This window comes from Oncorhynchus mykiss, chromosome 22 (assembly GCF_013265735.2).
Source record: "Oncorhynchus mykiss isolate Arlee chromosome 22, USDA_OmykA_1.1, whole genome shotgun sequence".
Taxonomy (NCBI): domain Eukaryota; kingdom Metazoa; phylum Chordata; class Actinopteri; order Salmoniformes; family Salmonidae; genus Oncorhynchus; species Oncorhynchus mykiss.
Genome location: NC_048586.1, coordinates 20,325,984 through 20,344,166, shown reverse-complemented (window position 1 = coordinate 20,344,166; position 18,183 = coordinate 20,325,984). Strand labels below are relative to the sequence as shown.

General features: G+C 41.6%; 1 protein-coding gene across 1 annotated transcript; it reads right to left on the bottom strand.

Moving 5' to 3' along the window:
• Positions 1-210: 210 nt before the first annotated feature.
• LOC110502064 (transcription factor 21-like) lies at positions 211-6,039 on the bottom strand. The gene is made up of 2 exons (XM_021579956.2): positions 5,288-6,039; positions 211-3,117 (listed from the first exon to the last, which is right to left on the bottom strand). The coding sequence occupies exons 1-2, from the start codon at positions 5,865-5,867 to the stop codon at positions 3,080-3,082; spliced, it is 618 nt and encodes a 205-aa protein (XP_021435631.2). The 5' UTR covers positions 5,868-6,039; the 3' UTR covers positions 211-3,079.
• Positions 6,040-18,183: the final 12,144 nt, after the last annotated feature.

Here is an 18,183-nt window from a genome sequence, read left to right as displayed (position 1 = left end):
AACGAATGTCATTACCATCACAACAATGAACTAAAACAGGAGGCAACAGTCATGTAATATAATTGGCTTAACAGCCGATGTGTAATATTTAACACTACTATTCAAATAGTACTCACTTATAGGAATGGATAATTGTTTACAAGTTGCTAGCTATCACAAAGTATGTGGAATCCGTCTCTCAATGTAGCATTCAAACGCAAGGGGGCCGTTGTGATTCCACTCTGTTGTGGACATCCGTAACGGAGTGCTTATGGGGATTGTGAACAAGGCTCGACTGGACATGTTTGCAGTGGACCTCGGAATTTCCCATCTCTTTGCTCACTTGTCTCATATGAAAGGCATTCTAGGCTAGGCGTGCTGTTGGGGTCAGGGTCATAGCTAGTAACTTAGGGCTCTATTCGATCCGTATCGTGGAAATTACAGCGTTACAGCGTGATTGAAAATTAAAGGCAATGTTCCCCGCCTTCGCAGAGATTGCATTCAAGGTTAACGCTGCAGCTGTAGGCCTTAATAGGAAATTACCTTTACATTTGCAGCTCGCTATCTGTAACACTTCAGGGATACAGATTGAACAGAGCCCTTAGAGGTTTATGATCACTTTATTTTTTAAGTTCAGTACAGAAAACACTGATAGGTTAGAATTTGAATGTCCATCAAGTTATCATTTCTCTTTGTCCAATAATCACAATTAGCCGATTTCCCCTTACATTTAATGACCGAGATCATGAGTAAGTAGACCTATTTTCTAGCCTAGTCTTCAGAGTAAAAGGCTGGAGTAGGCCTTCTACACTATTATGTAATGTGTATCTCAAAAAACTATATGCTATGCAATACTGTGTATAAAAGTAGGCCAACCATGTATGTAAATTGTATATGTAACAAAATACCTGTACAAACAAAAATGAAAAATAAAGTTGTTACCCAAAGATGGGCAAATAAAACATCCATTTTTTTAAAGACCGCAGGAAAAGGCTCGATTGTGTGTGTGATTTACATTTTCTGAATTTCTACATATTTTTCCTACCGTAATCGATAAAAGTGTGACTGTCCTGTAATTGAAAGATTGTTCCATGTTCGGTTGCTCCCCAGTCCTCACCACTCAATGCCTATCCAATAGTTTCCAATAGAGGGAGGTAGTGGTCAACGAGCATTACAGTCAAAGGTGTCAGAAAGTAATTCATTATAGGCTACCTCCAAGATCAGTAGATAATCAAGCACATTACTTGTTTAATCAAGTACATTACATGAATTGCGACATTAGATGAATGGCTGTTGATGTTGTGATGAATGATCCTCAATATAAGTTGAGTAAACAACCATAGAAACTAACAAAGTTATTTATTTCACAGTCCATAGTGTAAAGCACTTACTTACATCCACAGTCAAGTAAAACAGGTGTACAGTAGGCTACAGAGCAAAGGGGGAGTAAAGACAACACCTGCCCTGTCTATGTAACATGGGGTGGGGGGTAGAGGGGGGAGGCATGGAGGGGAGTGGTGTAAGGTGGTGGTTAAAGAAAGGGTGTAACCCTGAAGGAGGTGGTGGGAATGGATCCACAGGTGACACACAAACACACACACACACCTGTATGAGGGGTGACACTCCCATACTCCAATTTTAGGGTCCTCTGAGATACCTCACCGCCATCCCCCCTTAAGTATCCCCCACCCAAATGGACTTCCCATATTGCTGTGTGTTCCTGCGTAAAATGTTTCCAGTGAGGGTCATTAGCAGCACTAAAAGTACACGTGCAGGAGAACAGAGGGAGTGTGTGCACTGGGTATACGCCTTCTGTCTCCGTTTACTACGTCTCTGACTAAACCATACGTAGTATGAGTAGACAGACACTACATTGACATCCATGGATAACATGATGACATTGGGAGTAATTTACAGTGACAGTGTCAGTGAGACCTTGCTAAGCTGATCCCAGTGAATAGAGCCAGCTAAGTGGGAACAGAATGTGGAGTCACCTGAGTACGTATTTTAACCATAAGGGAAATGGCTAAACCAAATGCTGCTGTGTGTGTGCAGGGGGAAAGCTAAAGGTCTCTACAGTGGGCCTGGACACCACAGCTGCAGATTCAATGTCACCAACAGGGCTTCGGGAACCATTACAAATCCACACAGGTTGGTTGGATTCATTCCATCTTCGTTTCAAACTCCTAACCAACATAGAGGAATACAGTCAGCATGGGGGGAATAATCTGGAAAACATACTGCCTAATTTCATTGTGTTAGGAATTCCCTGATTTGCCATCAAGCACAAATCCATTCCCCAGTCCAACCCAGCTTTACAGATTTTCCTCAATACTCACCAGCACTAGAAAAACAATATACAGGTATCTTCATAATAAGTCGTATGAACATCAAAATGGTCCATTTGATGACAATACATAATTGATTAAATATAAACAACTAGCAATCATAAATGTAAAAAGTTGAATAAATCATTAATAAAAAAGGAATGTTAATACATCAAAATAATACAAAAGAACCAAAATTATCAATACAAAATAATAAATAAATAAACAAATTGACGAATAAATACATGAATTAAAATAAATACAATGATTAATTCATTGGGATAAATTAACTTACTGAAATGTGGGTGTCACACAGTCTAATTTACATTATCAAGTCCCTTGTAACAGTGTCTAATGAACAACAGCAAAAGGTTTCAAATGAACACTTCAGTATCATACTCCATACAATTCTTTTTTTTGTTTTTTTACCAAGGTTAATTCAGTCCCATGCCAGCCTGCTTCGCTCCCCTGTGACAAGCACCATCCCCATGGGCTTGAGTCTGCCCCCGGTCCCCCATTCACTGTAAAACAACGGGCAACTCCAGAGAAACACTGACACTCAATTACCAATCCACAACACATTCAAATATTAAAAGCTGTGAGGGGCGCGGATGGCTGCAGAGAGAGGTGCACGACCTGGTGAGAAGTCTGCAGATGTCACTCAGCCCCTGATGTGATGCTGCCATTGACACGGACAGAGAAGAGGGTGTAAATCCCTGCCCCCCCCCCCCCCCCCCCCCCCCCCACACGTACTTGGGTCGCTCCATCCTGAGTTAATCCCACTTTATCCAGGAGAGCCGGGCTGTCAGATCTAGAGTGAGACGGGACAAAAGCAGGGCAAACATGGGGCTTTAGATACATCTTTAGATACATTTTAATGATTGTTTAATAAGTCGCAGGTCCGGGCTGAGCAAAGGGGTACAGTCACTCCTCAATGCCCCCTCCATATGGCTGGAGTGGAGCCCCACAGAATTGGTTAACTAAAGTACACAGCCAACCATTGAGTGCAGCGAGAATACTTGTGCTCTGGCAAAGGGGAGCCTTTGAGCACCCACACCAAAGAGAGAGACAGCTGGGAATAAAACACACAACAAACATAAACAAAGCAAGCTGTTTAAGTGACACAAACTCAATTAAGAGCCAATGAGCTTTGGAGTTTGCTGTCAGCTATTAGCATATGCTGCCCTTCTCCATGTGCTAATTTAATTATAAACACTTTAATTATAAATACCTCATCCTTCCTTGGGTCTATCCTGTCTGCTGTTTGCAATTTTCGTGAATGGGGTTTGGTAATGTCCCACACCCAACATTAAGTCATAAAACATATGGGCCATGCACATACAGCATTGGTTTACAAACTAGAATTCCAATGGAAAAATATATAGATTTACCTTAATGCCATCAAAGTTGTTATTGTCACGTGCACTAGTACAGGGAAATGCATTTCTTGCTCTTTCCCAACAACGCAACAATACTATAAAAAAGACATTATTAAAAAGTAAAGTAGAATAAAAACACACGAGAAATAGAAATAGGACGAACACAAGAAAAGACAGCCAAAAGTGAGTTGAATTTCCAATGGGTTATTACTCTGCTTTCAACCATCTAAAAGCACAACCAAATTCCAATGGAGTAAAAAAAAATATGGATTTTTGGTTTAGTTGTCTATCACTGCGCTTACAACCATTTAAAAGCACAGCAAAGATCAACTGGGAATACAATGTCCGATATGTTGTTTATTTCTACAGCAGATTAATGTGTTATCACTGTTTCATCCAATAGCAGAACCATATGACCTGGATTGCGCAGATTATTACAGGAATTGTGAAGATCTCCACAGATCTGCGACGAGCCAACAACCTATGCATTCTATCTTGAACATGCACGATTACATAAGAAGACATTTATAGTTACAGTAACCTCAAAATGTGCTGTCCAAGCAGAAGAAAGATATTCTTCAAATGTTGATATTTGGTTGCCTTGACAACCAAAACACAATTAAATATCACTAAATATCATAACATTTTAAATCAACCAGTGCTTTGAAAACCGAGGCATATGTATTGTCTATTTTTTTGTTGAATCCTGGATTAAATTTAATCAATAGCTGTTGATGACTTTGCAAATGCTATACCGGCCTAAATAGTATAATTGATGACATTTGACAAAAACTATGATAACAATCCATTTGCTCTGTTAAACCTACCCTTTGGAATGACTTCCATAGTAACAGTGAATATATTTCGTTTTTAAGTGGAGATCTCTCAAATAGCACATTGGTAATAATAGTCAGTGACAAATATCATAGCTGGGCTTGATTAAAACCCTGGATGGAAGACCAAAGGGTAGCTGTAGATAGATCAATTCTCCAGTAGGAGGTGCTGCCCAGCCTATTTATTTTTGTCTGATCGTGGATATAATGTTGAAGATCTAACATTGTTTTAAAAGTACAAATTCAATATATTTTATGTGAGGTTCGGGCTATGTTGAAATTTGGTTGCCAAAAATGGCATAATCCTGGGGTTGAAATTTCACCCTTTGAAACAATAGTTTATGTTGATGACTTTTTTCAAATCCAATGTATTTTCCACATTTTCCAAGTCCCAATAAATTGACAAATTACGTTGAAACAAAGTTGATTCAACCGGTTTGTGCCCAGTGGGCGTCTACTGTCAGACTATTTGGTCAAGTCATAGCCATTACACATTCTCAGTTTTCCTATTGACTATTTCTACATGTAAGTGCATATAATTACGACAATGTGGGAGGCAAAAGTATCTAAGGGGCCAGATATAGCCTATTGCAGGAGCTTTTGCACCAGTGTTATGTACCTTTTCAATCTTTGAATGGAACAGATTCAAAACCTTATCTTTCAAGCAAAGAATCTAATTGTTTATAAATGCAATCTCATTGCATAATATAACATGGTTCTGACAACATATACTTTTTCAGTAATTAGGCTATTTGTATATTCGGCTCACCACTTGTGTTCCATATTGCATTGGTTTGATTCTTGTAACCATTCTTCATGCATTCATCCAAATATGACTTGGGGTCGCAGCCGGATATCAATATTTCTCTCAAGAGGGCAATGTAGGCAATGGCGAGTCTCAGGGTATCAATCTTGGACAGGCGCTTTTCGTAAGGAAAGGTGGGCACGTGGCACCGCAGCTCTTCGAACGCCGAATTGATACTCAGCATCCTCTTCCTCTCCCGGATATTAGCGGCGTGTCGCTGGATCTTGTACGGGTGATGGGGCACAAACCGCAGCGGCCTGCGCTTGCTCATCTCGTGGGGCTCGTCCGCCGAGGAGCTGTCCACTTCAGCACCAGCGCCAAGGCCGGGAGACTGCGAGTCCAGGTCTGTGAAGGTCAGCTGCGCGTCCGGGAACATGGACTGGCCGCCGAACGAGGACCATGGCGAAAGCTGGCCGGTGACCGTGGTGCAGTCAACGAGTAGACTGTCCAACTGGGCCTGGAACTGGAAGTTAAGGTCCATTTGGCCCCAGAAATCAAAGTCTGTAGTGCCATCTTGATCCAAGTCAAATAATACATCTTCCATTTTAAAGTATTATTGTTCAATTCAATAAACTGTTTTTACCCGGCAGGAGAAAACGTGTAGCCCGCTACACGAAATCGGTGCCTAGTTTAAAAGTCCCTGGTTCAAAATAAAGTGCTTGTGAGGACCGTCTGATTGTACGCTACACGTCACTTGTAATCTCTGGACTGTGTGACACGCGCAGCGCACATCCCGAGCATTAAATAGTTCCTGGGCTTCCATGTCTGGCCGCGGGGTGCTCGCAGCAGGGGGCGCGCGTATATTCTAAAGGCTTGAAAAGGACCTAATTAGGACACATATGCCCCCCCCCCCCCCCCCCCCCCTAATAGATCACTCATTGCCTTTTAAAAAGCGGAGCTAGATACAAAGGAATCAGTTGATCTTCAAATAACCGACAGAAGAAAAACACGTGTCCAATTAGAAACTTTACTCAAGTTGTTCCCTATACAACGAGCAAAGAGTAGCCTCATATTTACAAAGAAAACGACGTAGACTATTTGCCATTTGTTCCTTGAGAGGCCTCATGCCCAGTTTTGCCCCGCGTCTAGCACTTGGTCAACCGGGTGGCATCTGAATAGAATAGCTTTATAATTAGATCTCAGTTCGTGCCACACAATACTGTCAGAAACATATGATAGCACTCTCAATTATCAAGTGACACAGCCCCCAATTTAAGACTTCGTTGATAGGCCTACAAAACGAGCAACGCAAGACAAGTAAATGATGTTGAGGGTGTTGGTACAACAATACAGATCGAATTTTAAATGCAAGGGGCTTCCATTGCAAAAGTCTATGTTGTGGCAAACCTGAGTATGGTCTGATGCAAGTCAGGCACGTATAAATCTCCTGCATCAACTTGTCTATTGCATTTTGTCTTAAAAGATGCTATTAGAAAACAACAAAAGCAAGCTGAAACAAAACTATTTTTATTCATCATTATTATTTTGGTCTGTTTACCACACAAAGCAAGTAAATTCGCAAAGTCTATTACTTGTATTAGGCCTGTGAAAGAAGATAGCCTCTAATTACGGCGAAAGTTAATGAAATGTTGTGTCTGCTGCCTATGGGAAGTATATATGTTTCTTATGTATTTACTAAATATGTTTACATTTTCTAACATATGTGTTTGATTTAACCAGTCGTTACGATTTTCGTTGAAAGGGGAGTGTTTTGTCATTGCAAACGCAGAAAGCAAGGCCTGCTTTCTCTTTAGTGGTTAGAGTACCAACCCACTGGGCACACCACGTCATTACAACGTGGACATTTGGGTAATATTTGATATTACTATATTACTATTTGATTGAGACATTGAAACCTTTATTCATCCACTCAAAAAGACTGACAGAAGTTTATTGAATTCCCAATGTGTTGTCACCATGCTTTCATCCATCAAAGGCACAACAATGTCAGATTGTTGGTTTAATTGTCATCTAAATGTGTTATCAGTGCTTTTTCAACCATTTAAAAGTACAACACAGTTCAAATGGGAATACAACGACATATATTTTGTACAAAAACGTAATGTGTTGTTACTATGCTTCCTCTAACAGCAGAACCAAATGACCTGGTTTGTAGTTGATATTACATTAAACATAGTGCAAGTCGTCAATGCTGTTCGAGATTCTGTGCAGATTATTGTAGCAATTGTAAAGATCCACAGACCTGTACCTTTGCATGCTATCTTGAATATGCAAGCTCCCTATGATTACATAAGAATACATTTGGGTCATTCCACCAAGTTGGTGCCTTTTGAGAAATGTAACTTGGTCAAACAACTTTGATTTCACCTCATTTTAACATTATGTCAAAAGAGCACATGTTCAACTTCATAAAAAAAAAAGTTATCCTCTCAAGAGGTTAAACTAAAAAAAAGACTATAATAAATGCCTATCAAGTGCCAAATTTTATTTTTTACCTTTATTTAACTAGGCAAGTCAGTTAAGAACAAATTCTTATTTTCAATGATGGCCTAGGAACAGTGGCCTGTTCAGGGGCAGAACGACAGATTTGTACTCTAACCACTAGGCTACCCTGCCGCCCCAAACTAAAGTAACAGGGTTGATGATTTCTTCTTAAATTGAAGATTGCCATTAAAGCTTGTTGTGCGCACCAGGGAGTGGCAATTGAATGCAAGCTTCATTAAAGACAAAAAAGTTAAACATTTCTAGCCTGTCTATGTTTAACAGGGTTGACCTGTTATGATCGACCCGCTCAGTTTTCCACCACGAAACACCAGAAAAATGTCCAAAAAGGAGCAAAACCAGCTCACCAGCTTTTAGTCTATGATTTGACTAATAAATGTTTGTTTCTTTTGAATGTTTTTATTTTAAGTAATAGTTTCACCATATTAAAACTAGAGTTCAGTTCACGTAACAGGCTTGACCATAACACGAGTAATCACATCAAATAAATAATAATCTTCAGAAATATCTTTGTCAAATCAACAAAAATATCTAGGGCTGACGGTGAAACTTGGAGACATTTTGGGATTAAGTGGGTGACACATGGTTGAAGGAAGGACATGTCAAAATGCAGAATTTGGGCACTTCAGCAAGCTTTTATTTATATAAAAAAACTGGATTTATTGAATTCTCCATGTGGTCTATATTAAAAGGGCACTTAATTTAATATAACAGGCTTTAATATATATATATATATATATATATATATATATATATATATATATATATATATATATATATATATATATATATATATATATATACAGTATATATATATATTGGTGCACAATTCCTACCTAAAATACTGATTCAAAGGGACGCACATTTCAAAATGTCGCCATAGATGTGTTACTCATTTTAAGTGAAAATAAATACTGTTACATTAGTTTCGAACATAGCCTTAACTTTAAGCTATTTACTATATTATAAAAGTCATATTGAATTGTGTTTGGTTGATAATGCAACCAAATATCAACATTTAAAAGAGATGTATCTAATGCTTCAGTAGCTTCATCTGAGCCACTGGGTTAATCACATTCTTTAACTTTTATTTTTGTTTACTTGGAGACGTGAATCGAATATATAATTTTGTTAAGTTGTCAACAAGTTAATAGGCTATTTACTGTTCAGCAAAAGTGATATTGAATTATGTTTGGTTGTCAACGCAACCAAATATCAACATTTAAAGGAGATTTTGTGCCACTGAGTTAGTCTGGCTTTGATTCTAGGTTGTCAAAAAAATGTATAACTGATATGTTGGATTCACGTCTCCAAATCAAATCAAACTTTAAATGCGCTTTAAAAAAAAGTTTGATTTGATTTAGTGCTATTCTTTAACATAGATTTTTGGTTGAGATGGAGATGTGAATCCAACATATTAATTATTAACTTGAAGATTACATTTGAAATCAACCAAAGCTTGAAACACCAGGCATATGTATTGTCTATTTTAGTTAAACACTAAAATAGTTGATGACTACGCAAATGCTATATAGGCCTCAATAATATAATCTTCATTCTATAGCTAGAGCACTCATGATATCTTTCCCGGAGTGATGTTTTGTCTTTCTCTGTTCTACTACTGACCTTTTGCTAGCTTAGGCCTTCTGTTTTAATAAGTGTTGCCCGATTTCCCGGTGGCCTACCTGGTATGTGTACTGCTGACTGCTCATAATTTGCAGATAGTCGTTGACACATCAACCAGGATCAAGGGGCAGGGCAATGAGTGACTTGTATTGGTAATCAGTGGCTGTATTGGAGGGGGAGTGGTTTCACCTCTCCTAGTGTAACGAATGTGAAACGGCTAGCTTAGTTAGCGGTGCGCGCTAAATAGCGTTTCAATCGGTGACGTTACTTGCTCTGAGACCTTGAAGTAGTAGTTCCCCTTGCTCTGCAAGGGCTGCGGCTTTTGTGGAGCGATGGGTAACGATGCTTCGTGGGTGACTGTTGTTGATGTGTGCAGAGGATCCCTGGTTCTCGCCCGGGTATGGGCTGCAACCCGTCTAATTTAGTGTACAACCCATGTGGAATTCTGGATCTCTGGCAGCGTTTGGAACTGCCGATTTGCGTTGAAGAACGCTGAGTTCATCTCAGCCTATGCTGCCCTTCAGTCTTTTTACTTTTTGTCCCTGATGGAGACATGGATCACCCCAGAGAACACTGCTACTACAGCGGCTCTTTCTTCCCCTGACTGTTTTCTCTCATAGTCCGATAGTATATGATCGTTGTGGTGATAGCATAGGTCTACTAACTTCTCCTAAGTGGAGATTCTCTCACCTGTCCATCTCATTTGAATTCCATGCTGTCACTTGTAAACTCAAGGTTAACTTTATTGTTATCTATCGCCCACCATGTGCCCTTGGAGAGTTCTTCAATGAGCTGGACACCTTGATAAGCTAATTTCCTGACGATGGCTCTTCGTACTTGAACACTTCAACCTTACAACGTCTGCCTTCGTTTAATTTCTTCCAACTCTCTCTTTCCCCTCCTTGCCTCTTTCCCCTCCTTGCCTCTTGTGAGAATGCTGTTCATTGACTACAGCTCGGCATTCAACACCATAGTACCCTCCAAGCTCGTCATCAAGCTCGAGACCCTGGGTCTCGACCCCGCCCTGTGCAACTGGGTACTGGACTTCCTGACGGGCCGCCCCCAGGTGGTGAGGGTAGGCAACAACATCTCCTCCCCGCTGATCCTCAACACTGGGGCCCCACAAGGGTGCGTTCTGAGCCCTCTCCTGTACTCCCTGTTCACCCACGACTGCGTGGCCACGCACGCCTCCAACTCATTCATCAAGTTTGCGGACGACACAACAGTGGTAGGCTTGATTACCAACAACGACGAGACGGCCTACAGGGAGGAGGTGAGGGCCCTCGGAGTGTGGTGTCAGGAAAATAACCTCACACTCAACGTCAACAAAACTAAGGAGATGATTGTGGACTTCAGGAAACAGCAGAGGGAACACCCCCCTATCCACATCGATGGAACAGTAGTGGAGAGGGTAGCAAGTTTTAAGTTCCTCGGCATACACATCACAGACAAACTGAATTGGTCCACTCACACAGACAGCATTGTGAAGAAGGCGCAGCAGCGCCTCTTCAACCTCAGGAGGCTGAAGAAATTTGGCTTGTCACCAAAAGCACTCACAAACTTCTACAGATGCACAATCGAGAGCATCCTGGCGGGCTGTATCACCGCCTGGTACGGCAACTGCTCCGCCCTCAACCGTAAGGCTCTCCAGAGGGTGGTGAGGTCTGCACAACGCATCACCGGGGGCAAACTACCTGCCCTCCAGGACACCTACACCACCCGATGTCACAGGAAGGCCATAAAGATCATCAAGGACATCAACCACCCGAGCCACTGCCTGTTCACCCCGCTATCATCCAGAAGGCGAGGTCAGTACAGGTGCATCAAAGCTGGGACCGAGAGACTGAAAAACAGCTTCTATCTCAAGGCCATCAGACTGTTAAACAGCCACCACTAACATTGAGTGGCTGCTGCCAACACACTGACACTGACTCAACTCCAGCCACTTTAATAATGGGAATTGATGGGAAATGATGTAAATATATCACTAGCCACTTTAAACAATGCTACCTTATATAATGTTACTTACCCTACATTATTCATCTCATATGCATACGTATATACTGTACTCTATATCATCGACTGTATCCTTATGTAATACATGTATCACTAGCCACTTTAAACTATGCCACTTTGTTTACATACTCATCTCATTTGTACATACTGTACTCGATACCATCTACTGTATCTTGCCTATGCTGCTCTGTACCATCACTCATTCATATATCCTTATGTACATATTCTTTATCCCCTTACACTGTGTACAAGACAGTAGTTTTGGAATTGTTAGTTAGATTACTTGTTGGTTATTACTGCATTGTCGGAACTAGAAGCACAAGCATTTCGCTACACTCGCATTAACATCTGCTAACCATGTGTATGTGACAAATAAATTTGATTGATTGACCTCACCCTTTCCCAATACCTTCCAACTCACAAGGTAGGCAATATGCTTGACCTCATCTTTACTAGAGGCTGCTCACCTACTGATCTCACTGCAACCCCCCTCCAGGTCTCTGATCAGTACTTTGTTTCCTTTTCTGTCTCCCTTTCCTCCAACCCTAACCACTCAGCCCCTACCCAGATGGTCATGCACGGTTACAATCTTCGCTCTCTCTCCCACTACTCTCTCCTCTTCTATCCTATCATCTCTCCCTTCTGCCAAATCCTTCTCCCTTCTATCTCCTGATTCTGCCTCTTCGACCCTAACACGCTTCCCTTTAGGCATCCTATGACTCGCACTGTCCCCTTTCGTCCCGGCCGGCTCGGCCCTCCCCTCCTGCTCCGTGGCTGAGTGACTCATTACGAGTGTACAGAACAGGGCTGCGGGCAGCTGAGCAAAAAATGGAGAACTAAACTTCCATAGGACATATCAGCCTTCCACTCCCTCCTATCTACCTTCTCTTCCAACTGTATCCACTGCTTAAGCCACTTTATACCACTTTAAATGTCAAGCTTCTGCCTCTAACCATAGGAAACCTTCTCCTCCCTCCTTAATCCTCCACCCTTCCCCCTCTGCGGACGACTTTGTCAATCACCGATCTTCGTACTTGAACACTTCAACACTTCAACCTTACAACGTCTGCATTCACTCAGCCTATTGAGTCCACTGGTCTAACACACAGAACTACCCTATGCCTTGACCTCTTTCTCCCCTCTCTCACCAGTTGACATCCTGCAACTAGTGAGGCCTGGCCACCTGAGAACTTTCCCGCTCGACCCCATCCCCTCCTCCCTTCTTCAGACCATCTCTGGAGACCTTCTCCCATTCCTCACTTCACTCATCCCTGACCACTGGCTGCGTCCCCTCTGACTTGAAAATGGCTTGAGTTGCACCCCAAGAAACCAACACTCAACTCATCTGGCATCAAAAACTATAGACCTGTATCCCTTTATTATCTTTCCAAAACACTTGAGCATGCTTTCTTTGATCAACTTTCTTGTGATCTCTGTCAAATCTTCTTGACCCGCACCAATACGGGTCACGCAAACGAGACTGCTCTTCTCTGTCACGGAGGCACTACGCACTTCAAGCTCTCCTCTATACTCATCTTACTAGATCTATCTGCTGCCTTTGACACCGTGAACCATCAGATCCTCCTGTCCACTCCCTCAAGGCTGGGCGCCTCAACCTGTCGTTCCCTGCAAACATAAAATCAGCACTTGTTCTGTTTCGACTACTGCAACTCACTGTCGGCTGGGCTCACCGCTTGTGCCATCAAACCCCTGAGACTTATCCCAGAACACAGCAGACTGCCTGTTTACACTTTACTTCCCCTGAAGCAAGTACAGCAGAGTCCCTGCCCATCTTCCGAAAACACCTGAAACCCTACCTCATCAAACAGTATCTTAAATAATCCTCCTGTAAGTCGCTCTGGATAAGAGCGTCTGCTAAATGACTAAAATGTAACAATATACTGTATGATTTTAAAGATGGTTACACAAAATGTAAGCATTTCACTGTAAGGTTAATTGTCATTAACAATGTCAACACTGTATTTCTGATCAATTTGATGTTATTTTAAATGGACAAAAAATTTGCTTTTCTTTCAAAAACAAGGACATTTCTAAGTGACCCCAAAACTTTAGTGTACATGTATTTCCATTGTTAGAGTGGTCACTTGACTATCTTTTCGATATAGTAGACAATCTTTGACCACTAGCCTCACCCTCATGTGGTTGCTAACAAGCTAGCAAGCAAGCTAGGTATTGCTAGGCAGGTGCACAACTTTGGTTTTAGAAGTGGGGGGCACATAATTGTTATTTATTTAATTAATTACATTTTTTAAATCCAGTCGGATAAACACTCAAAACAGACTACCTGACTGTTCGGAGGCGTCCGCATGGTCCTAAAGCACACTGTTGCATCGTTTTCTATCACAATCAAATGATAATGGGTCAGAAATGGCCGGTTCCCCTCTTTCCACTGGGATTCTCTGCCTCTAACCCTATTACAGGGGCTGAGTCACTGGCTTACTGGGGCTCTTTCATACCGTCCCTGGGAGGGGTGCTTCACCTGAGTGGGTTGAGTCACTGATGTGGTCTTCCTGTCTGGGTTGGCGCCCCAGACAGGAAGATATCCCTCTAGTGGTGTGGGTGCTGTGCTTTGGCAAAGTGTGTGGGGTTATATCCTTCCTGTTTGACCCTGTCCGGGGGTGTCCTCGGATGGGGCCACAGTGTCTCCTGACCCATCCTGTCTCAGCCTCCAGTATTTATGCTGCAGTAGTTTATGTGTCGGGGGGCTAGGGTCAGTTTGTTATATCTGGAGTACTTCTCCTGTCCTATTCGGTGTCCTGTGTGAATTTAAGTGTGCTCTCTCTAATTCTCTCTTTCTCTCTCTCTCTCAGAGGACCTGAGCCCTAGGACCATGCCTCAGGACTACCTGACATGATGACTCCTTGCTGTCCCCAGTCCACCTGACCGTGCTGCTGCTCCAGTTTCAACTGTTCTGCCTTATTATGCTGGTCATTTATGAACATTTGAACATCTTGGCCATGTTCTGTTATAATCTCCACCCGGCACAGCCAGAAGAGGACTGGCCACCCCACATAGCCTGGTTCCTCTCTAGGTTTCTTCCTAGGTTTTGGCCTTTCTGGGGAGTTTTTCCTAGCCACCGTGCTTCTACACCTGCATTGCTTGCTGTTTGGGGTTTTAGGCTGGGTTTCTGTACAGCACTTTGAGATATCGGCTGATGTATGAAGGGCTATATGAATACATTTGATTTGATAAAACTGTGAGCTTTGATTTGTCACTCCCGTTGCAATATTTAAATACAGGATTTTCTTCGATTTAAATCAAGTTTAACTTTCTCCGACTTTAGTCCTGCCCTGTTCAGCTCCCTCGGGTTCATTTCCCCTACCCACTCCACTTCTCTCGCTTTCCTTCCATTAAAAATGTGTGGCTTCCGATGTTTCACCATGCGAGGCTTCCTTCCTAGTATAAACGCACAGTTAGGGCCAACATAAGACAGGTGAACGCGTGGTGGGAGGTGATGGACAATTGTATCATCTTCTATAATAGGCCTACAGTATGCTCCATAGGCCCAGCCAACGGATTCATAGAGATGGGTTCCATGCCATCTTAATAAATGAGCGAATTAGCCTACATCCAACATGGCCCATACATTTCACTATATTCTGAATTCATTTCTGGAATGTTCTATTTAAATATTAAACGTTGACCTGCAAGCCTGCCCATTTTCAGCACAGACAAGCAACAGTCTTATTTCTGATGCAGAAGTCACACAAAGCAGTGTCCTTTGCTTTGTTCACAGGGCTACCTTTTCTTCTATCAAAGGCTCATTGTCCCCTACTATATTGCCTCAAATAGAGGGTTCCAAAATTTAACAAGGCGTTGAAATAATTTATGCTTAAGTCATCACAGATGTTATTGCACTTGACAACTATTCCAGGCTCAACCTGGTCTGAGTATTTCATATTATTCTGTACGTAAATCCGGGACCCTCCATTTATACTGAACAAAAATATGCAACAATATGAGAGAAATAAGCTTTTTGTGCATATGGAACATTTCTGGGATCTTTTAATTCAGCTCATGAAACATGGGACCAACACTTTACATCTTGAGCTTATATTTTTGTTCAGTTTAAATGTTACGTTTTATATGGTATGTATGAATTTGTTGATATCCACCACCCATTTCTTATGATATGTTACGAATTTCAATTTAATTTGTGTTATATTTTACGAATTTGAAAAACTTACAATATGTTCAGAATTTGCTAAACTTATCATACGTAACAAATTCGCAAAATGTACAATACATGTTACCAATTTGCAAATTTTATAAAATGTTACAAATTCTAGCTAGGTGGCTAACATAAACGAGCTGGCTAACGTTAGCTAGGCTAAGGGTTAGGGGTTACGGTGAAGTTTAGGAGTTAGGTTGAAGGGTTAGCTAACATTCAAAGTAGTTGAAAAGTAGCGGAAAAGTAGTAAGAAGTTGAATTAGGCTAAATTGCAAAAGTTGTCCATCATGAGATTCGAACTCGCAACCTTTGAGTTGCTAGCTGGCTAACGCTAGCTAGGGGTTAGGGTTAAGTTTAGGAGTTAGGTTGAAGGGTTAGGGTTAAGTCACATACTAAGTAGTTGCAAAGTAGCTAAAAAAGTAGTAACTCACAACCTTTTGGGTATTTTAGATTAGGAGTTAGGTTAAGTAGTTGAAAGGTTGCTAATTAGCTAAAATGATGAAGCTGTCCTTGATGAGACTCGAACTCGCAACCTTTGGGCGTTATATGCCCACCCATCCACGCTACATTCGTTTTTGCCTTAAGTAACTATGTGCCTTATTTAACCATACCAAAGGTAACATTTCATACTAATGCCAGGGCCGGATTTACTTTTAATATGTTACGTCTAGTCTATGCGACCAGGCTGCCAGGTTGGGTCCAAGACCAAAGGTAATACAAATATCAGCATGGATGCACGCATATTAGACAAATAACCTTCATATCGATGGAAAGATAGGCTACCGTTCTCCCCTGACGAAAACGTTTGACTAATTTCCTCCCCGCCTCCCCCCCGGTTTGTCTATGTTTGCTTCAACGTCTGGAAATGCTGAAAAGCTATATTTATTTTTCAAGGATCGAATTACTATAATTCGCCTACATGTAATTAATGAACCGACAACTCCAATGTTTCCAAGGCCTGACCACTTCGCATCCACGGCAGTGTTATGGTTCAAACCTACGTGGAGTTTGAAACTGAAAGAACTTGATTAATGAATGCTTTTCTATCGAGCTAAGCATCTTGTTTTTACACGGTTAAAAGCCCATAAAACAGTTTGAGTCAGAAACGCTGGCGTAAATAACGACGGGGTGAGGAAATGTGCGGTAATTAATGTGTACAAAGAAATGACTGAAGTTTTGGCATCAAGTTGACATTCCTTTCCTCTCGTTTTGCCTCTGATTTAAAGGCTGTATTGTCCGGCATATGCCTACATAGAACCTACAGTAGGTTATAGGCCTAACATCCATAGGCATATAACCATCTTTTAATTCTCAAACTGTAGCATCAAAATATTGTTTCAGATCCTTACGAAACAATGTTGACCATTTTATTTATCATATTTGAATATAGTGGTAGTAGCGGAAGAAAAATCATGATTATTTTCCAAAACAATAGTTCTATTGAATTCTGTCCTCATTAAGACATGTTTAAATGTTTTATTAGCCTTCACGTACAGTACATGGTAGGCCTAGCCTTCCATTCCACCGCTAGACATGGAGGATTAAAAGCCAAGCAGTCTATTCTCTTGGCACAAAAGTATAGGATTTCGATTGTAAGCATCTTTATTCAAATTAACCAAGTTGTTATGGTGAAAACGGAGAACTACTTATAATTTCCCGCTTTGCTCTTGACCTGAAGCACAGCCTAGAGCCCAAGGGCTTGTCAGAACCTTCTGCCAGACAGAGTGGCAGGTCACGTGCAGCTGACTAGCCAGGTTTGGATTGGAGTGAAAGAAGCGGCTGTCAAATGCAGGACTTGCTCGGTGTAGCCAACAATATGTATACAATGAAGCCGGGGTCAGCTTTCAGTCGTTTTTCTTTTACCTTGCCCCTGTAAATGGCAAACAGATCCACTGTCACCTGTTGGTTGGCAGATGATGCCTCTAAGGTTTGTCAAGAACAGAGTTTCCCAAACTCGGGCCTCTGTCCTGTTTTGGTTTTTGCCCTAGCACTACACAAGTAATTCAAATCATCAACTAATCATCAAGCTTTGATAATTGAAATCGGCTGTGTAGTGTTAAGGCAAAAAACAAAACGTGCACCCCTTGGGGTCCAGAGGATGGAGTTTGGGAAACGCTGGTCTAGACGACACTAAAGACCGGAGGCCAGCCATATCAGGGACCTTAACTGAAGAACGTCACCATTACATAAGCATCTCAGTTGTGTTTGCCATGTAGGCAGGCCACATCCGAATTCCCCAGACACTGCGCCTTTTATGCAGGCTGGAAAGTAGAAAAGGTATTTGGAATCGGTGCACAAACACATCTGGTCGCTGGTTTTGAAGTTGCCTCGACTTGGGAGTTATTTTGAAGAAAACAAGGAACTTAATGAAAATGGCCAATTAAAAACAGCCTATCAAAATCAATTCCCACCACACCTGCCCTTTCATGTTTCTTTGAGTTATACGGCACAGTTTAAGTAATGACAATCTCATTGGGATGTGCGTAATTATGTGATTTCGTATCGTTTATTGAAATTGCCAATTTACCAACCAGAGTAAAGTTGGAGCATCCCAGACTACAGA